This window comes from Leucopleurus acutus (assembly GCF_964270905.1).
Source record: "Leucopleurus acutus genome assembly, chromosome: 5".
In the NCBI taxonomy this organism is placed as follows: Eukaryota; Metazoa; Chordata; class Mammalia; order Artiodactyla; family Delphinidae; genus Leucopleurus; species Leucopleurus acutus.
Window position 1 is genome coordinate 13,552,378 of NC_139147.1, and position 13,947 is coordinate 13,566,324.

The following is a 13,947-nucleotide window of genomic DNA, read 5'->3' on the forward strand; positions in this document are numbered from 1 at the left end:
ATATAGTAGTATTTAATTTGATGGGATTTAAAGGAAGTTTCTATGATTACTTGAAAAATTTAACTCCTCACTTAAAGAGAAAGATCATGGTGTTGGGAAGAATGGGAAAGTCACACTCCCTCTAGTGTCCTTGGTCTCTGGCCCTGAGAATCTCTTGATTTTCTGACATCATCTACTTTCAGATGACCCCTTCCCATCATGTCACTATGTCTCCTTTGCCCCCATTTTCTCTGGATCATCTCAGGCTGAGCAGTTCTGCACTGTCTACCCTGACAACGAGGAGATGTATCCTCTCGATTCCAAACCCCTTTCCTAAACTTCTGAGGGAATAGCTCCAAAAAGAGGAAGAGTGTGGGAATTAAGTGAAATGAGACAGGAGCAAGGCCTTAATTTGCTGCCCAGGTAATTGAAGTTTGGGGAGTACAGTGAAGCAGGGCAAGCTGAAGCCCTCCACTCAGTTCATGGATCAAGGTGATCCCAAACCCAGTGGCCTGGAGTGAGGGACCTGCACCGGTCTGCAGGTGGAAGGGACCCAGAGAACAGCACACAGACTGGAAACCGGCATGTTGTCTAGGCACTCTGATATAGAAGAGCTGGCATATTTAAGGCCAATGTGTGTTTTCTCTAGTTCACATTGTGCTAACATTCTCATCTGTTTTCTGTTGTAGTTGCATGAGTTTGAATTTTTACATTCTAGATTAAAGTTTATTTTGTCATTCATTCATTCATTCATTCATGCAGTATTTTTCCACTGAGCACCTACTGTCTTTCAGGCAGTGTTCTAGGCACTGCAGATACAGCAATAAACAAGACAAGCAAACTTCCAGTCCTACCCCTGAGGCTTAGTTTCTAGTGGGGAAGGATAGAGAATAAAAAAGATAAGTATCTCTTTTCCTGCCCTGCAAATAGGTTCATCAGTATCATTTTTCTAGATTCTATATATATGTGTTAATATATGATATTTGTTTTTCTCTTTCTGACTTACGTCACTCTGTATGGCAGACTCTAGGTTCATCCACATCACTGCAAGTCACCCAATTTCATTCCTTTCTATGGCTGAGTAATGTTCCATTGTATATATGTACCACACGCAGATGAAGAGAATGGACTTGTGGACACAGAGGGGGAAGGGGAGGGTTTGACAAACTGAGAGAGTAGCATTGACATATATACACTACCATGTGTAAAATAGATAGCTAGTGGGAAGCTGCTGTATAGCACAGGGAGCTCAGCTTGGTGCTCTTTGATGACCTGGAGGGGTGGGATGGGGGTGGGTGGGAGGGAGGCTCAAGAGGGGATATATATATAACATACAGCTGATTCACTTTGTTGTACAGCAGAAACTAACACAACATTGTAAAGCAAATATACTCCAAAAAAAAAAAAAAAAGGTAAGTAAGTGAAACACATTTTTTGTTACAATTATGATAAATGCTAAGGAGGGGGAAAAAATCAAAGAAGAGGGATAAGAAATGTTGAGTTCTGAGGGTTGTCCTTTTGATAGGGACTCCAGGAAAGGCCTTTCTGAGAAGGTAATATTTGAGTCAAGATCGGAACAAACTGGAAAGAGTGAGCCAGATGTAGATTCATGAAAACTGGAGGGTTGCAGGCAAAGGATGGAGCATGAGCAAAGGCCCTGTGGCAGGCCAGGAAGCCAGATCTTAGACCATTGGAAAGAAAGTGTAAGACTTGAGGTTTGAATTCGGAGAACTGTTCCTATGTTACAGTCTTGCGCACTACTTCCTGCTTAATATCCCTCCCACTAACTACCCCCAGAAAGTGCAAGCTATTTGGGGCCACTAACATTCTACATAAGGAAATCAGTAACGAGTGTAATGAGTTAAAAAATGGTAACATTTTCCAGCTTGCAGTCGAGCACCTTCATTCTGACGCTCTGCTTTTCTGTTTCTAGCCCAGTTTTTGCATTTCAACCTGTTCTCCTCCCCCTTAATCTTTCCCCTCTTACCTAGTGACTGTGTGATGATTATGTTGGTAAAGTGCTGATCACTACTTTTTGCTTTTGTTACTAAAATGCATGAACATTTATTGACTCATCACACATAGAACACTTGTAATCTCTCTAGAAGTTACAGAAAAAGTGAAAGCCACTTTCTGCCCAGAGTTGCTTCCAGACTCACAGGAACAAACAAAGCCTGTGCAACTGTAAAATATAAACCAAGTTTTTTGTTTGTAATAAAAATAAATGATATGGGTTAAGTAGGAGAGAGCAGGAAGAAATGAAGATGCTGAAAGTAGCTGGCATTTTACATTTGTGTGTGAAAAGGGTTAGGATTTTCAATTCACCCATGTTCTGGGGGTTGCCCGTGGGATGGGGGTTGTCCCTGAAAGAGGAGATTGTGTTTGTTGTATGCAGTAAGCAATTTTAATTTTTCATGCTTATGTTATTTCAGGGTCCCCCACGTGGGCCTTCGTGGTTCTCACTGACCTTTCAGGAAAAGCTTTTAAATGAAGGGGTGTTTCAGCAGTCCCTAGAAACATTTTTCTGCTAAGTTGAGTTGCTTCAGACTTCCTGCTGACTCTGCTTAGATCATCCCCTGAGAATTTCTTCTCGGTAGGATTTAAGAGATTTGGCATTCATCTCTAAACTCTAGTTCTAAAGATAAAAATGGCTTCTTTCCTACCTTGGCTGGCTGAAAAGAATCTTGCTACTAAAAATGCTATTAATATAACAGACCCGTCAGAGCAATGCAGGGAGTGCTGTAATTCTTGAAGGTTGGGGCCATTTCCTTTAGGAAACCTCTCCTGAGGCTTTTAACTTGATTAGTTTTCTGTTGGCAGAAACAAGCCTAACCAGAAATTTGTTGTTGAGAATATGCCTGTGAATTTATATTTGCAAACTTTTGATGTGTACAGTAGAGGAGGGTACCTCCTAGCACATTTGAGGTGACAGTTTTGCCTTTCTATACCTCAGTTTCTGTCACCATCATTCTTTCCTTCTTTTAACTTTAAATCTGTGTGATTCTTAAAATGGGACTGTGGCTAACGCCTGTTCTAAGGTTTTAATTACTTATTGGCAAAACATATAGATACATAGACACATCCAGGTATCTTAATGTACGCTTAAAAAAAAAAATCAAGAACCCTGAGAAATTGGTCATGGCCTTTAGCATTACTTCAGATGCTTATTTATTTTACTTGCAAAAATGTAGTACATGATATTCTTAGGAATGTATATAACACAAGTTATGCATGGACCGTGCATCTTTTCATTTTCCCTACACCAAGTTGAGTTTCTGTGTTTTTTCTTGGCTTCTTAAAGACGTCAGCCAGGGAGGCGTGAACTTATTGCTTTGAAGTATGCTTGCTACTAGTAAAAAGAAGATTCTCTTTCTTGGAAACTTCGCTCTCAGAATCATACGACGTGTGACCTGGTAGGGAATATTCCAGTATGGGAGTAGCTTCACATCTGGTGTCTGTATGAATTACCTCTGAACTCATCGGAAGATTCAATGGAGGAGGTTTTTCCCTTCCTGTTGCCACAAATTTCATTTCAGTGAAGATGTGCTTATAGGAGTTTAAGCCACCTTTGAGACTGAACAGTGGGATTATAGAGTGGTTCTGGATCAATGTGAATGTATATTATGTTTCAGGGTGTTTCAAACTGTAATGGTTACAATAAATTTGTTCCTGTTTTCCTCTGGTACCTTTCACTTTTTTGTTTATTGTATCCCTTCCCTGGCTATAAGTTTCATGAGCGTGGGGAATGTGTGTCTTTTGTTGTCTGCTGTATTTCTGGCTTCTAGAATGTGGTAGGTGCTCAGTATATATTTTCTGAATGAACGACTATGTAGATGATTGGAAGAATCAGCTCAGGGATGTGCCCAGCTACTCTATTTTTCTTCTTTCCTTTCTGGCCATTTTCATGTGTGTATCTTAAGTGTGTGCCACTTAACTAGTCTAGAGAAACCTCATTGCTGAGCAAGGAGAATAAGGCTAAAGAGAGTCACACATGTTGAACTTTGAGGATTTTTCTATTTTGTGCCCTGGGTAACAGTCCTCAGACCAATGAGAGAGACTGGAAAAATGTTAAGGAAGGAGTTGAATTAACCTGGGTAGCCCCAAAAGGCTGAATGATATTTAGTGACTTCATCATGTGAATTTCTGTTTGCAGGGCACTCTGTACCAGATTAATGTTCTCAGGTTGGATTTGCTCCCAGAAATAAACCCATTAGTTTAGCTGCTAAGCAGAGAGTGGGGTTCCTATTTCATTTTGCCCATCTCCCTCTCCCTCTCCACTTCACAGCCCCTACCCGAACCTCCCAATCAGGGTTTTCAGAATGCTGTGGAATTAAGGTAAAAACCCTTTTCCTTCTTGAGTTCGATTTATTAGGAAGAGTTGATTGGACTTACATCTTGAGCTTTTCCATTTTTGATTGATTTTGAAGTGTAGATGGAGTCAGAATGAAACAAAACCATTGGGAGAGAGGGAGGTTATCCAATGCACCTCTGAGTTTTGCTTGCTTCTTTGAAATGTGTAATTTCAAACAGAAAGTTACTCATTTGGCAGACACCTTGGTTTGTACTTTTCAGAGTTTTTAGTTTATGGATAGGCATAGAGCTTTAAATCTACACCTGTAGAGTTTAAGTAGAAGAAGACAACGGTTGCCAGCTCAATGAAAGCAGCCCTGTGCTGTGCCGGGTGGGCAGCTACCCTCCGGGCAGAGACAAGTGTAATTCTCTAATGATCTTATTTATGTTCTTATTTCATATCTCCGCAGGAGTAATCTCAGTACATGATGTTAGCTCTCACCTGCTACCACGTAAAAGTCCAAGTACCTGCCAGGTGCACATAGGTGTGCTGTTATCTGCCAAGCTGGCTGCCGTCCCTGTGTGCTGAACTCTTCCTGTTAACTGCCTGTACCCATTGGATGACTCAATGATCCCCTCCTTTTTTTTTTTTTTTTTTCTTTGCTACAGACCATAAAGCCATGGGAAACGCAGAAAGTCAAAATGTAGTGCATGAGTTTTATGGAGAAAAGCATGCGAGCCTGGGGCGCAAACACACGTCGCGCTCCCTGCGCCTGTCGCACAAGGTGCGGCGGACCAGGCACGCCTCCTCGGGGAAGGTGATCCACAGGACCTCCGAAGTGACCACCCGATCCAGCAGCACTCCCAGTATCCCCCAGTCCCTGGCTGAAAATGGCTTGGAGCCCTTCTCCCAAGAAGGCACCCTGGAGGACTTCGGGAGCCCCATTTGGGTGGACCGAGTGGATATGGGCTTGAGACCCGTGTCTTACACGGATTCTTCTGTCAGTCCCAGTGTAGGCAGCAGCATTGTCCTCGCAGCAGCCTCTGTGCAGAGCATGCCAGACTCGGAGGAGAGCCGGCTTTACGGGGATGATGCTACGTACTTGGCGGAGGGAGGCAGGAGGCAGCATCCCTATACATCCGATGGGCCCACTTTCACGGAGACGGCGAGCTTTAAGAAGAAACGCTCCAAATCTGCAGACATCTGGCGGGAGGACAGCCTGGAATTCTCACTCTCTGATCTGAGCCAAGAACATTTAACAAGCAACGAAGAGATCTTGGGTTCTGCCGAAGAGAAAGATTGCGAGGAGACTCGGGGGATGGAAGCCCCGGCGAGTCCGCGGCAGCTCAGTACCTGTCAACGTGCCAATTCACTGGGGGATTTGTATGCTCCCCAGAAAACCTCCGGGGTGACGGCAGACGGGGGGCGGAGGGGCAAATTTGCAGGCTACTGTCGGAATTTGGTGTCTGATATTCCTGATCTTGGGAACCATAAGATGCCACCAGCTGCTGCCGAAGAGGCTCTTCCGTACAGTAATTATAACACACTTCCCTGTAGGAAATCTCACTGTCTTTCTGAAGGTGCCACCAACCCACAAATGAGCCATAACAACAGCATGCAAGGCAGAAGAGCAAAAACAACTCAGGTAAAGTGACTGGAATCTGTTTCAATATTTTGGAGATGATGCATGACTTTAAGTGCATGAGTTTGCTCTTACACGATTCCCATCTTTTAGCCGGGTTTTACCACGTTTGCCTGGCGGGTGCTGCAGCCGATGCCGTTTCTCTGGAGATGCAGCGCTCTTCTGCTTCGCCCCTCTTGCAGTTCTGTGGCGAAGGGGTGGGGATTAAGGAGCAAGCGTAGATGTGTGTCGGGGATGTGATGAGAGTGGGAATAAAGCTGATGAGTTCACATTGGGAAGCTGCCTCTCCAGCTCAGCTCTTCAGTGGCATCTCACTCCTTCTGAGCTTCCTTCCTAACGTGGTTCTCTCCGTGGACAGATGGGGATGGTGGGGTGTGGACTCTGGGAACTTACTTCTTCAGCGCCGCAGGTGGGAAGAGGTTAGCCGGCCGCTCGTTGGAGGAGGTGTTTTTGACTCGGGGGGGGCTCTAGTCATTTGTCAGCTTCTCTCAGAGGTTGGCAGGCTGACTGCCTTACCAGGAGCCATTTCAATTTCCTGTTCCTTGCAAGGCCGGCCAGCCCTCTCTCTGGAGGGAGGTGCTGCGGAAGGAATAACATGGGTGGGTTCCAGTTCTACGCTGCAGCCAGCTAGTTTTTGACCTTGGACAAACCCTGACTTCTAGTTGCTCTTCTGAACAGTGGGGTAAAGATGCTCAACTCACCTGCTTCGGGGTCGAGGGCATGAAAGAGTGGGTGTGAAAACATTTTTCAAAGATTTAAAACATATCTTACTTATGAAAGGAAGACCCGTTACCTTCATTAGTAATGGTAATTAACGTGGAGATAATAACATGTCAAGTAATCCTGCATGCCTCCGTCCTTTTCTCGTCCTGCAGTTCCCTGTAGTGGAGTTCTGGGAGTCCTAGCTTCTGTTGAGGATGGGTTGGTAGTTTGCAAGGTGGTGCTTCAGATCCGGAATCCAGATTGGGCCCATTTGCCTTGAAAGGTGTATTGGCCACCAGGGTGACCAGCGAATACCACTGAGGTCAGCTGGAAAACGGCAGGTGTGCTCTGACCTGGCCAGCAGTGCATGGTGTTCACCTTCTGGTCTTGCTTCCGTGCAAGTCAAAGTTATTCGAGGGTTATTTTGAGGCTCAATTCTCTTGGGAAGGGTGTCTAAATATAATGGGCAGATGGGATGGTGGGGAACCTGGGGAGGAGGGCAAAGGAAATTGGCACTAGATTGTCTGCGTTCCTGCCCAAGAGCAAGATTTTTTGTTTTGTTTTGTTTTTAAGTATTCAAAATCTCAGGTCTCTAATTTTATTTTGGAATTTTAAATCCCCATATACAAGTCGTCTGGGGATACAGTTTTTTCTTTTTTTTTTTTTTTTTTTTGTACAACTGTAGATTTCTATATTGGAATAATTGAAATTTACTATATATTCCTCTGGGTTGATATAGGTTAAAGGAGTCTGTGTTTGACCTTTTCCTCTTCTTTTTTAAAAGATATTTTAAACTGTGGTAAAAGTACACATGACATTTACCATCTTGGCATTTTTAAGTGTATGGTGCAGGGGTATTAAGTACATTCACACTGTTGTGTACCCTTCATCTTCAGAACTCTTTTCATCTGGTAGAACTGAAATTCTGTCCCCATTAAACAAAAGTTCTCTGTTTCCCCCTTTCCCCAGCCCCTGGCAACCACCGTTCTACTTTCTGTCTCAGTGAATTTGGCTCTAGAGACCTTGTAAGAGTGGAATCATGTAGTATTTGTCTTTTTGTGACAGGCTTATTTCATTTAGGTTGATATCCTCAAGGTTCACACGTTGTACCATGTGTCAGAAGCGCCCTCCTTTTTAAGGCTGAATAATATTCCACTGTATGTATATAACACTCCCCCCACAGCCCCCATTCATCCACTGAAGGACAAGTTTTGCTGATGGTGTCCAAGCCAGGTATCCTGGCTCCACGTCTTCTTGCCTGAGTAACTTTGGGCACAATTTTTTTTAATTAATTAATTTATGTATGGCTGTGTTGGGTCTTCGTCTCTGTTCGAGGGCTTTCTCTAGTTGTGGCGAGCGGGGGCCACTCTTCATCACGGTGTGCGGGCCTCTCACTATCGAGGCCTCTGTTGTTGCGGAGCACAGGCTCCAGACGCGCAGGCTCAGTAGTTGTGGCTCACGGGCCTAGTTGCTCCGCGGCATGTGGGATCTTCCCAGTCCAGGGCTCGAACCCGTGTCCCCTGCATTGGCAGGCAGATTCTCAACCACTGCGCCACCAGGGAAGCCCTGGGCACAATTTTTAAGTCTCTGGAAGCCTTAATTTCTTCATCTGTCTAATGGGAATAATAATAAAGTTTCTGAGAAAATGGAACGTGAAGGCCAGCGCTTGGTACTTTAGAAGCTACCCATAAGGGACAATGTGTAAGTTGATGTAATTTTCATCATTATTAGTGTTGTATGAGTTGAGGACTCAAGGTAGTTTTGTGTTTATATCAAACTTCGTGTTAGAAACAGAATTATTAAAAAGGCTGATTCTGAGGTTTGAGAAGGTGAGTGTGAATGTTGCCTCTAGATGCACTCCTTGAATTTTTATCCATTTCTCTTCTGAAGCAAGATTATGATGATAGAAACGACTGAATTACCCCGCTGTGGTCCCTCTGCCTACCCTGGCCGGGCTCTTCCTACACTGGCAACTTGACGGGTTGGGACGCAGGTGAGATAGGTGCCCTATTAAAGGGTCACCTGAAAGGCACTGCAGGCTCTGTTCTGAAGACATTGCCAGATTGGCATTGCAGACCTGATTGGAAGAAATGGTCTCCTGGCCCTCAGCAGTTAAAAGGAACCTCACCTGGGACCGTCACTTTTACCTGGAACGATGCTAAGTTAGTGCCCATTCTGTGTAAGATTTGACGGGGTGCCAGGTGGTATTCTGGCTTCCTAGCTCCAGGTCTCCAACACTGGGGGACAGCTGGACCTCTGCTTCCCCCCACTCCCCACTGATGGGGCTGTGAGCCTTTGAGTCATGGCCACCCCCGGAAGAGGGGCAGAGCCGGTATCACTGAAAGTTCTCATGTGTAATCGTTGTACGCCATTTCCACTCTTTGGCTCGTCGCCTTCTAAAATGGTTAATATATGAAAGTGAGATCGTCTCAGCGTGGTGTCTGATAAAGCACTGTGGTAGCTTAATGTAACGCAAAGTGCAACAGGACTAGGAATCCTAAGAAGTACATTTGGATCCCGGCTCGCTCCTTACTAAACGGTGACCTTGGGCAAGTCACTCCATCACTGGCCCCTTCTCTGACCGGGGTGAGTGACACCAGCCTCTGACAGGGCCGTTAGGAGAACCAAGTGGGATTCCATGCATGGAAGCCTTTTGCCGAGTGTATAAAGTGAACGGGAAGTCTTATTTTTGTATCGACTTTACGTGTTGAGTGAAGATCTTTAATGACTTGAAACAAACCCCAGAATTATTCACAACACTGTCCATCCACCCACACTTCCCAGTCTAAGTTTGGTGTGATCATCCAGCGCAATTTCTTGAGAACCCACTATGTTCCCAACAGTGTATTTTAAGAGGCAGTGGGTGTGGAGGCTTCCTTGAAAAGAATTCTTTTTTTCTTTTTTTTTGTTGGTAAAAGTTTCTGACCCAGGGGCCCTCTCCGGCAACTTTGGATCGTAGCTATTAAGGCCTCCTCATCTGCCCTGGTGATGTGGTTGAATCTGTAATAGTCTTGTCAGCAGTTTTACTCCCCAGAAAAGAGCTCCTGGCGGGCATTTCGCCAAGGTCATGGCCTCTGAGCCTGAGAGACAATATGTTTTATCTGAACTAACATGAACAACATCTTTTTATTTGAAAATGATCAAAAATGTGTCTGCCACACACTAAGTGCTGAGAAATTACATTTGTCCAATTCAGTCTACTTGAGTATGTGTCGTGTACCTCCTGCATAAAAGTTTTGTCTTGTCAGTCAGTCTGCTACTCATTTGTTGGGAGGATTTACCCAGACTACTGAAAGCAGAGTTTATTTGTACTGACTTCTGTAAATCCCAAGTAGCTTGCCCCTTGATGCAGTGAATGCCTCATTGGTATTTTGGCCTGAACTTTACTCTCAATGTTCCCATGGTTAACGGACAGAGGAAGGGGCAGCCTGGTGTCAGGCAAAGAAGAGGTTCTGGAGTCCAGCAGATCTGAGCTTGTGCGTTTGAACCCTGTTACCTATGTAACCTAGAAGGATCTCAGTGCCTCTTGAATGAGGGTTCCACACAGGAATGAATGTAAAACTCCTGGCACAATATCTTGCATGTATTAGATGCTCCGTAAATAATGGTTATGGGTTGTGATGGTAAAGTTTGGTTTCATTGTGTAGAGTTCAGCTCTCCTGTGTTGCCAAGACTGTCAGCGGGTGAGGGGGAGCGAGGAAACTGGCATTCGATGGAGTGTCCTTGAGCCAGGTTCTGTGCTTGAAAGGGAAGCTTTGGCTTGGAGCTGTCCTGCATAACGCCCGAGGAGGGCTTCATTCATCCACTTGGGAGATGAAAGAATGTGAACAGCTGTGCTGAGGATGTCTCAGGGGGCCGCCACGTTGGGAGGGAGCAGGGGGGCCCCCCCAGAGCTCCTCGCGGGGACGTGGCGAGGTTTGTGTGCTGGTCCAGCTTCTGACACCCTCTTCCCGCCATGGTATATGGAGTGGGATTGACAGAAGACAGAGCTCCTGGCCCCTGAGCACCTCTGCGGGGGTTCATTTCAGCCTGATTGCGAGTTGCCAACTCTCCCATCACTTTTCAGGGGAGGAAGTCAACCTAAGGAGATTAGGTGACAGGGTCTCACGACTGGATTGAAGTCCAGGTCTTCTGACCCACAGACCAGGGTCCTTTCTTCAGAAGCAAACCCACACCACACTGCCTCCCCATGTTCAAACAGGTTTCAGCTCACGTGCTCTCAGATTTTAACATCAAAACCCCCCAGTTCTGGTACAGAAGCCAAACAGGGTGGTGGGCTGAAAAGAAAATAGTAACTGTCCACTACCGTGGCCCGAATCAGCAGTCCCTGAGAGAGATGACCAAAGGCGACTTTATTTTTTATTTGTATGTTTTTAAATTGAAGTATAGTTGATTTACAATGTTGTGTTAACTTCTGCTGCCGTACAGCAAACTGATTCAGTTATACATATATATACATTCTTTTTCATGTTCTTTTCCATTACGGTTTATCACAGGATATCGAATATAGTTCCCTATGCTATACAGTACGACCTTGTTTTTTATTCATTCTATGTATAATAATTTGCATCTGCTAATCCCAACCTCCCACTCCATCTCCCCGCCACCTTCCCCTCGGCAACAAGTCTGTTCTCTACGTCTGAGTCTATTTCTGTTTCGTAGGTAAGTTCATTTGTGTCATATTTTAGATTCCACATGTAAGTGATATCGTATGGTATTATCTTTGTCTGACTTACTTCACTTAGTATGATAATCTCTAGTTCTATCTGTGTTGCTGCAAATGGCATTATTATTATTTTTTTTTATGGCTGAGTCGTATTCCATTGTATATATGTACCACATCTTCTTTATCCATTCATCTGTCGATGGACATTTAGGTTGTTTCCATATCTTGGCTATTGTGAATAGTGCTGCTGTGAACATAGGGGTGCATGTATCTTTTTGAATTATAGTTTTGTCTGCATATATATGCCCAGGAGTGGGATTGCTGGATCATATGGTAGCTCTATTTTTAGTTTTTTGAGGAACTTTCTTACTGTTTTCCACAGTGGCTGCACCAACTTACATTCCCACCAACTGTGTATTAGCGTTCCCTGTTCGCCACACCCTCTCCTGCTTTCGTTACTTGTAGACATTTTAATGATGGCCATTCTGACTGGTGTGAGGTGATATACCTCATCGCAGTTTTGATTTGCATTTCTCTAATAATTAGCGATGTTGAGCGTCTTTTCATGTGCCTGTTGGCCATCTGTATGTCTTTTTTGGAGAAATGCCAAAGATGACTTTAGAAGGCTGTATCCCTGAGGACTTTCTTGCTTGGATAAACAAGTTAATAGGATTGGTGATTTCAGCAAGATAAAGGGTGCAGCACGATCAGAAGAAGATCTTGAGTTCCTATAAAAGTTGTGTTGATTTTTAAAATTTTGTTTCGTTTTACACTTAGTTTAAATGGTTCAGGGATAATAAATATGTTCCCTGAGCTGAGAACTGACATCAGCATCCAGAGATTCCTAACCTTTGGTCACAGATTCCTTTGCGAATCAGATGAAACATTTGGATCTTTTGGGATCAACACAAGAGACCACCCTTTTGCATATCATTTCAGGGGATCCACGGGTCCTCCAAGGTCCATCAAGAAGCTTCTGGTTAAGAACCTCAGGTTAATTATTTTCTTTAATTAATTTTTATTGGCGTAAAGTTGCTTTACAATGTTGTGTTAGCTTCTACTGCACAGCAAAATGAATCAACCATACGTATACATAACATCCCCTCCCTTCTGGATTTTCCATCCGTTTAGGACAACACAGTGCATTAAGTGCATTAACTCCACTTAATGCACTGTGGTGTCCTAAACCGGAGGGAAATCCAAAAGGGAGGGGATGTTATGTGTGTTTCCCTCAGTTGTCTATTTTATACATAGTATCAATAGTGTATATGTATCAATCCCAATCTCCCAGTTCCTCCCACCCCACTCCCTTCCCCCTTGGTACCCATACATTTAAAGACCCTTAGGTTAATTCTTCGTGAAACAAGATATTTTCATATAAAATCCATTTTAAAAAACCTCTTCTTTCGCGGCTCCTGTTTGATGCTTCTTTTTTGCCTTCCTTTTGATTTTTCTTTTTCTGCCACGTAAGTTAAGCAATGAGGTATTTATTTTGGAAAACAGCCCATCCATTTCAACAAGAATATCCCTCTTCTTTGCCAAGATCTTCTTTTGAGGAGTGGGAGGGTGAGAAGGTAGCTGAGACATGGCTTGTATCAGAAGTTCTCAGACTCCTTTATAATCTTAAAAAGTGTTACAGACTCCAAAGGGCTTCTGTCCGTGTGGGTTATATCTATAAATATTTATCACATTAGAAATTGAAACAGAAATGTAAAAAAAAAAAACTTGTTAATTCATCTTAAAATAGCAGCAATAAACCATTACATGTTCACATAAATAACTTTATTTTTTAAATTTTATTTTCTAAAATTAAAAAAAAAGCCAGAAGAAGGGCATTGTTTTGTATTTTTGCAAATCTCTACAATTTCTGGCTTATCAGAAGACACTAGAGTCTCATATCTGCTTCTGCATTCGCTCTCTTGCGACATGCTGTTTTGGTTGGCCTATATGAGGAAAGCCTGGCTTCGAACAGATAGTTGGTAAAGGGAGGACCTTAAGGACCCCCTGAAATTATTTAAGGACCCCTGGTCCTCACTTGGAGAGCTGTTTATTTATGCTAATATAGGTTGGGGAGGCCCAAGCCTTTGAAAATCACATTCTTAGTTTAGTCCGTGAGGAGAGGAGCCTCTGTGTCCCTCAGTGTAAGTCGTGTTCCACAGTAACGTGCTATTGCTGGTTTCCCAGCATAACTGAGGAGGATAAAGGGCTGGGACCGGGAGCTTGGAGGCCTCCCAGCCAGCCTGCTGTGCAGCCCTGGGAGCATCTCCACGGATCCGCAGGGCAGAACTTAGGAAATGCCCACCAGCTTTTCTCTCTGTGTTGGGGCCCAGTGTGCTTTGAACTTCCTGTTGACAGAATATCTAGTTTGGGCCATAAAACAGCCCAATATGTCTTTCTCACTTTCTCTCCTTTTAAAAAGATGAAAGAAAAAACATGTAAGTGAGCTCTGGTTGTCTCCATAAAAGACGTAATAAACGCGGATGGCTGGAAGATGTGGAAGTCAAGCTTTCCAGTTGGGGCTCAGTTGTGACTTCAACTGGAGTTGAGCGTGAGTTGAGCCTGGAAATGACTACACCGTTAAATCAAACTAAAATGTGTTCCATGAGAAACGCTTTTCTTGGTTGGAGAGGAGGGTGGAAGATGAACAGCAGTTAAATTGTTCAACAG

General features: G+C 43.9%; 1 protein-coding gene across 3 annotated transcripts in view; it reads left to right on the forward strand.

Moving 5' to 3' along the window:
* Positions 1 to 4,949: 4,949 nt before the first annotated feature.
* TIAM1 (TIAM Rac1 associated GEF 1) overlaps positions 4,950 to 13,947 on the forward strand; it is a gene marked incomplete at both ends in the record, with an annotated part of 133,378 nt that continues 124,380 nt past the window's right edge. For all 3 annotated transcript variants that reach the window (XM_082839544.1, XM_082839545.1, XM_082839546.1), the window contains one exon: positions 4,950 to 5,915. In XM_082839544.1, the coding sequence (XP_082695670.1) occupies positions 4,950 to 5,915 (966 nt within the window). The remainder of the gene's footprint in view (positions 5,916 to 13,947) is intronic.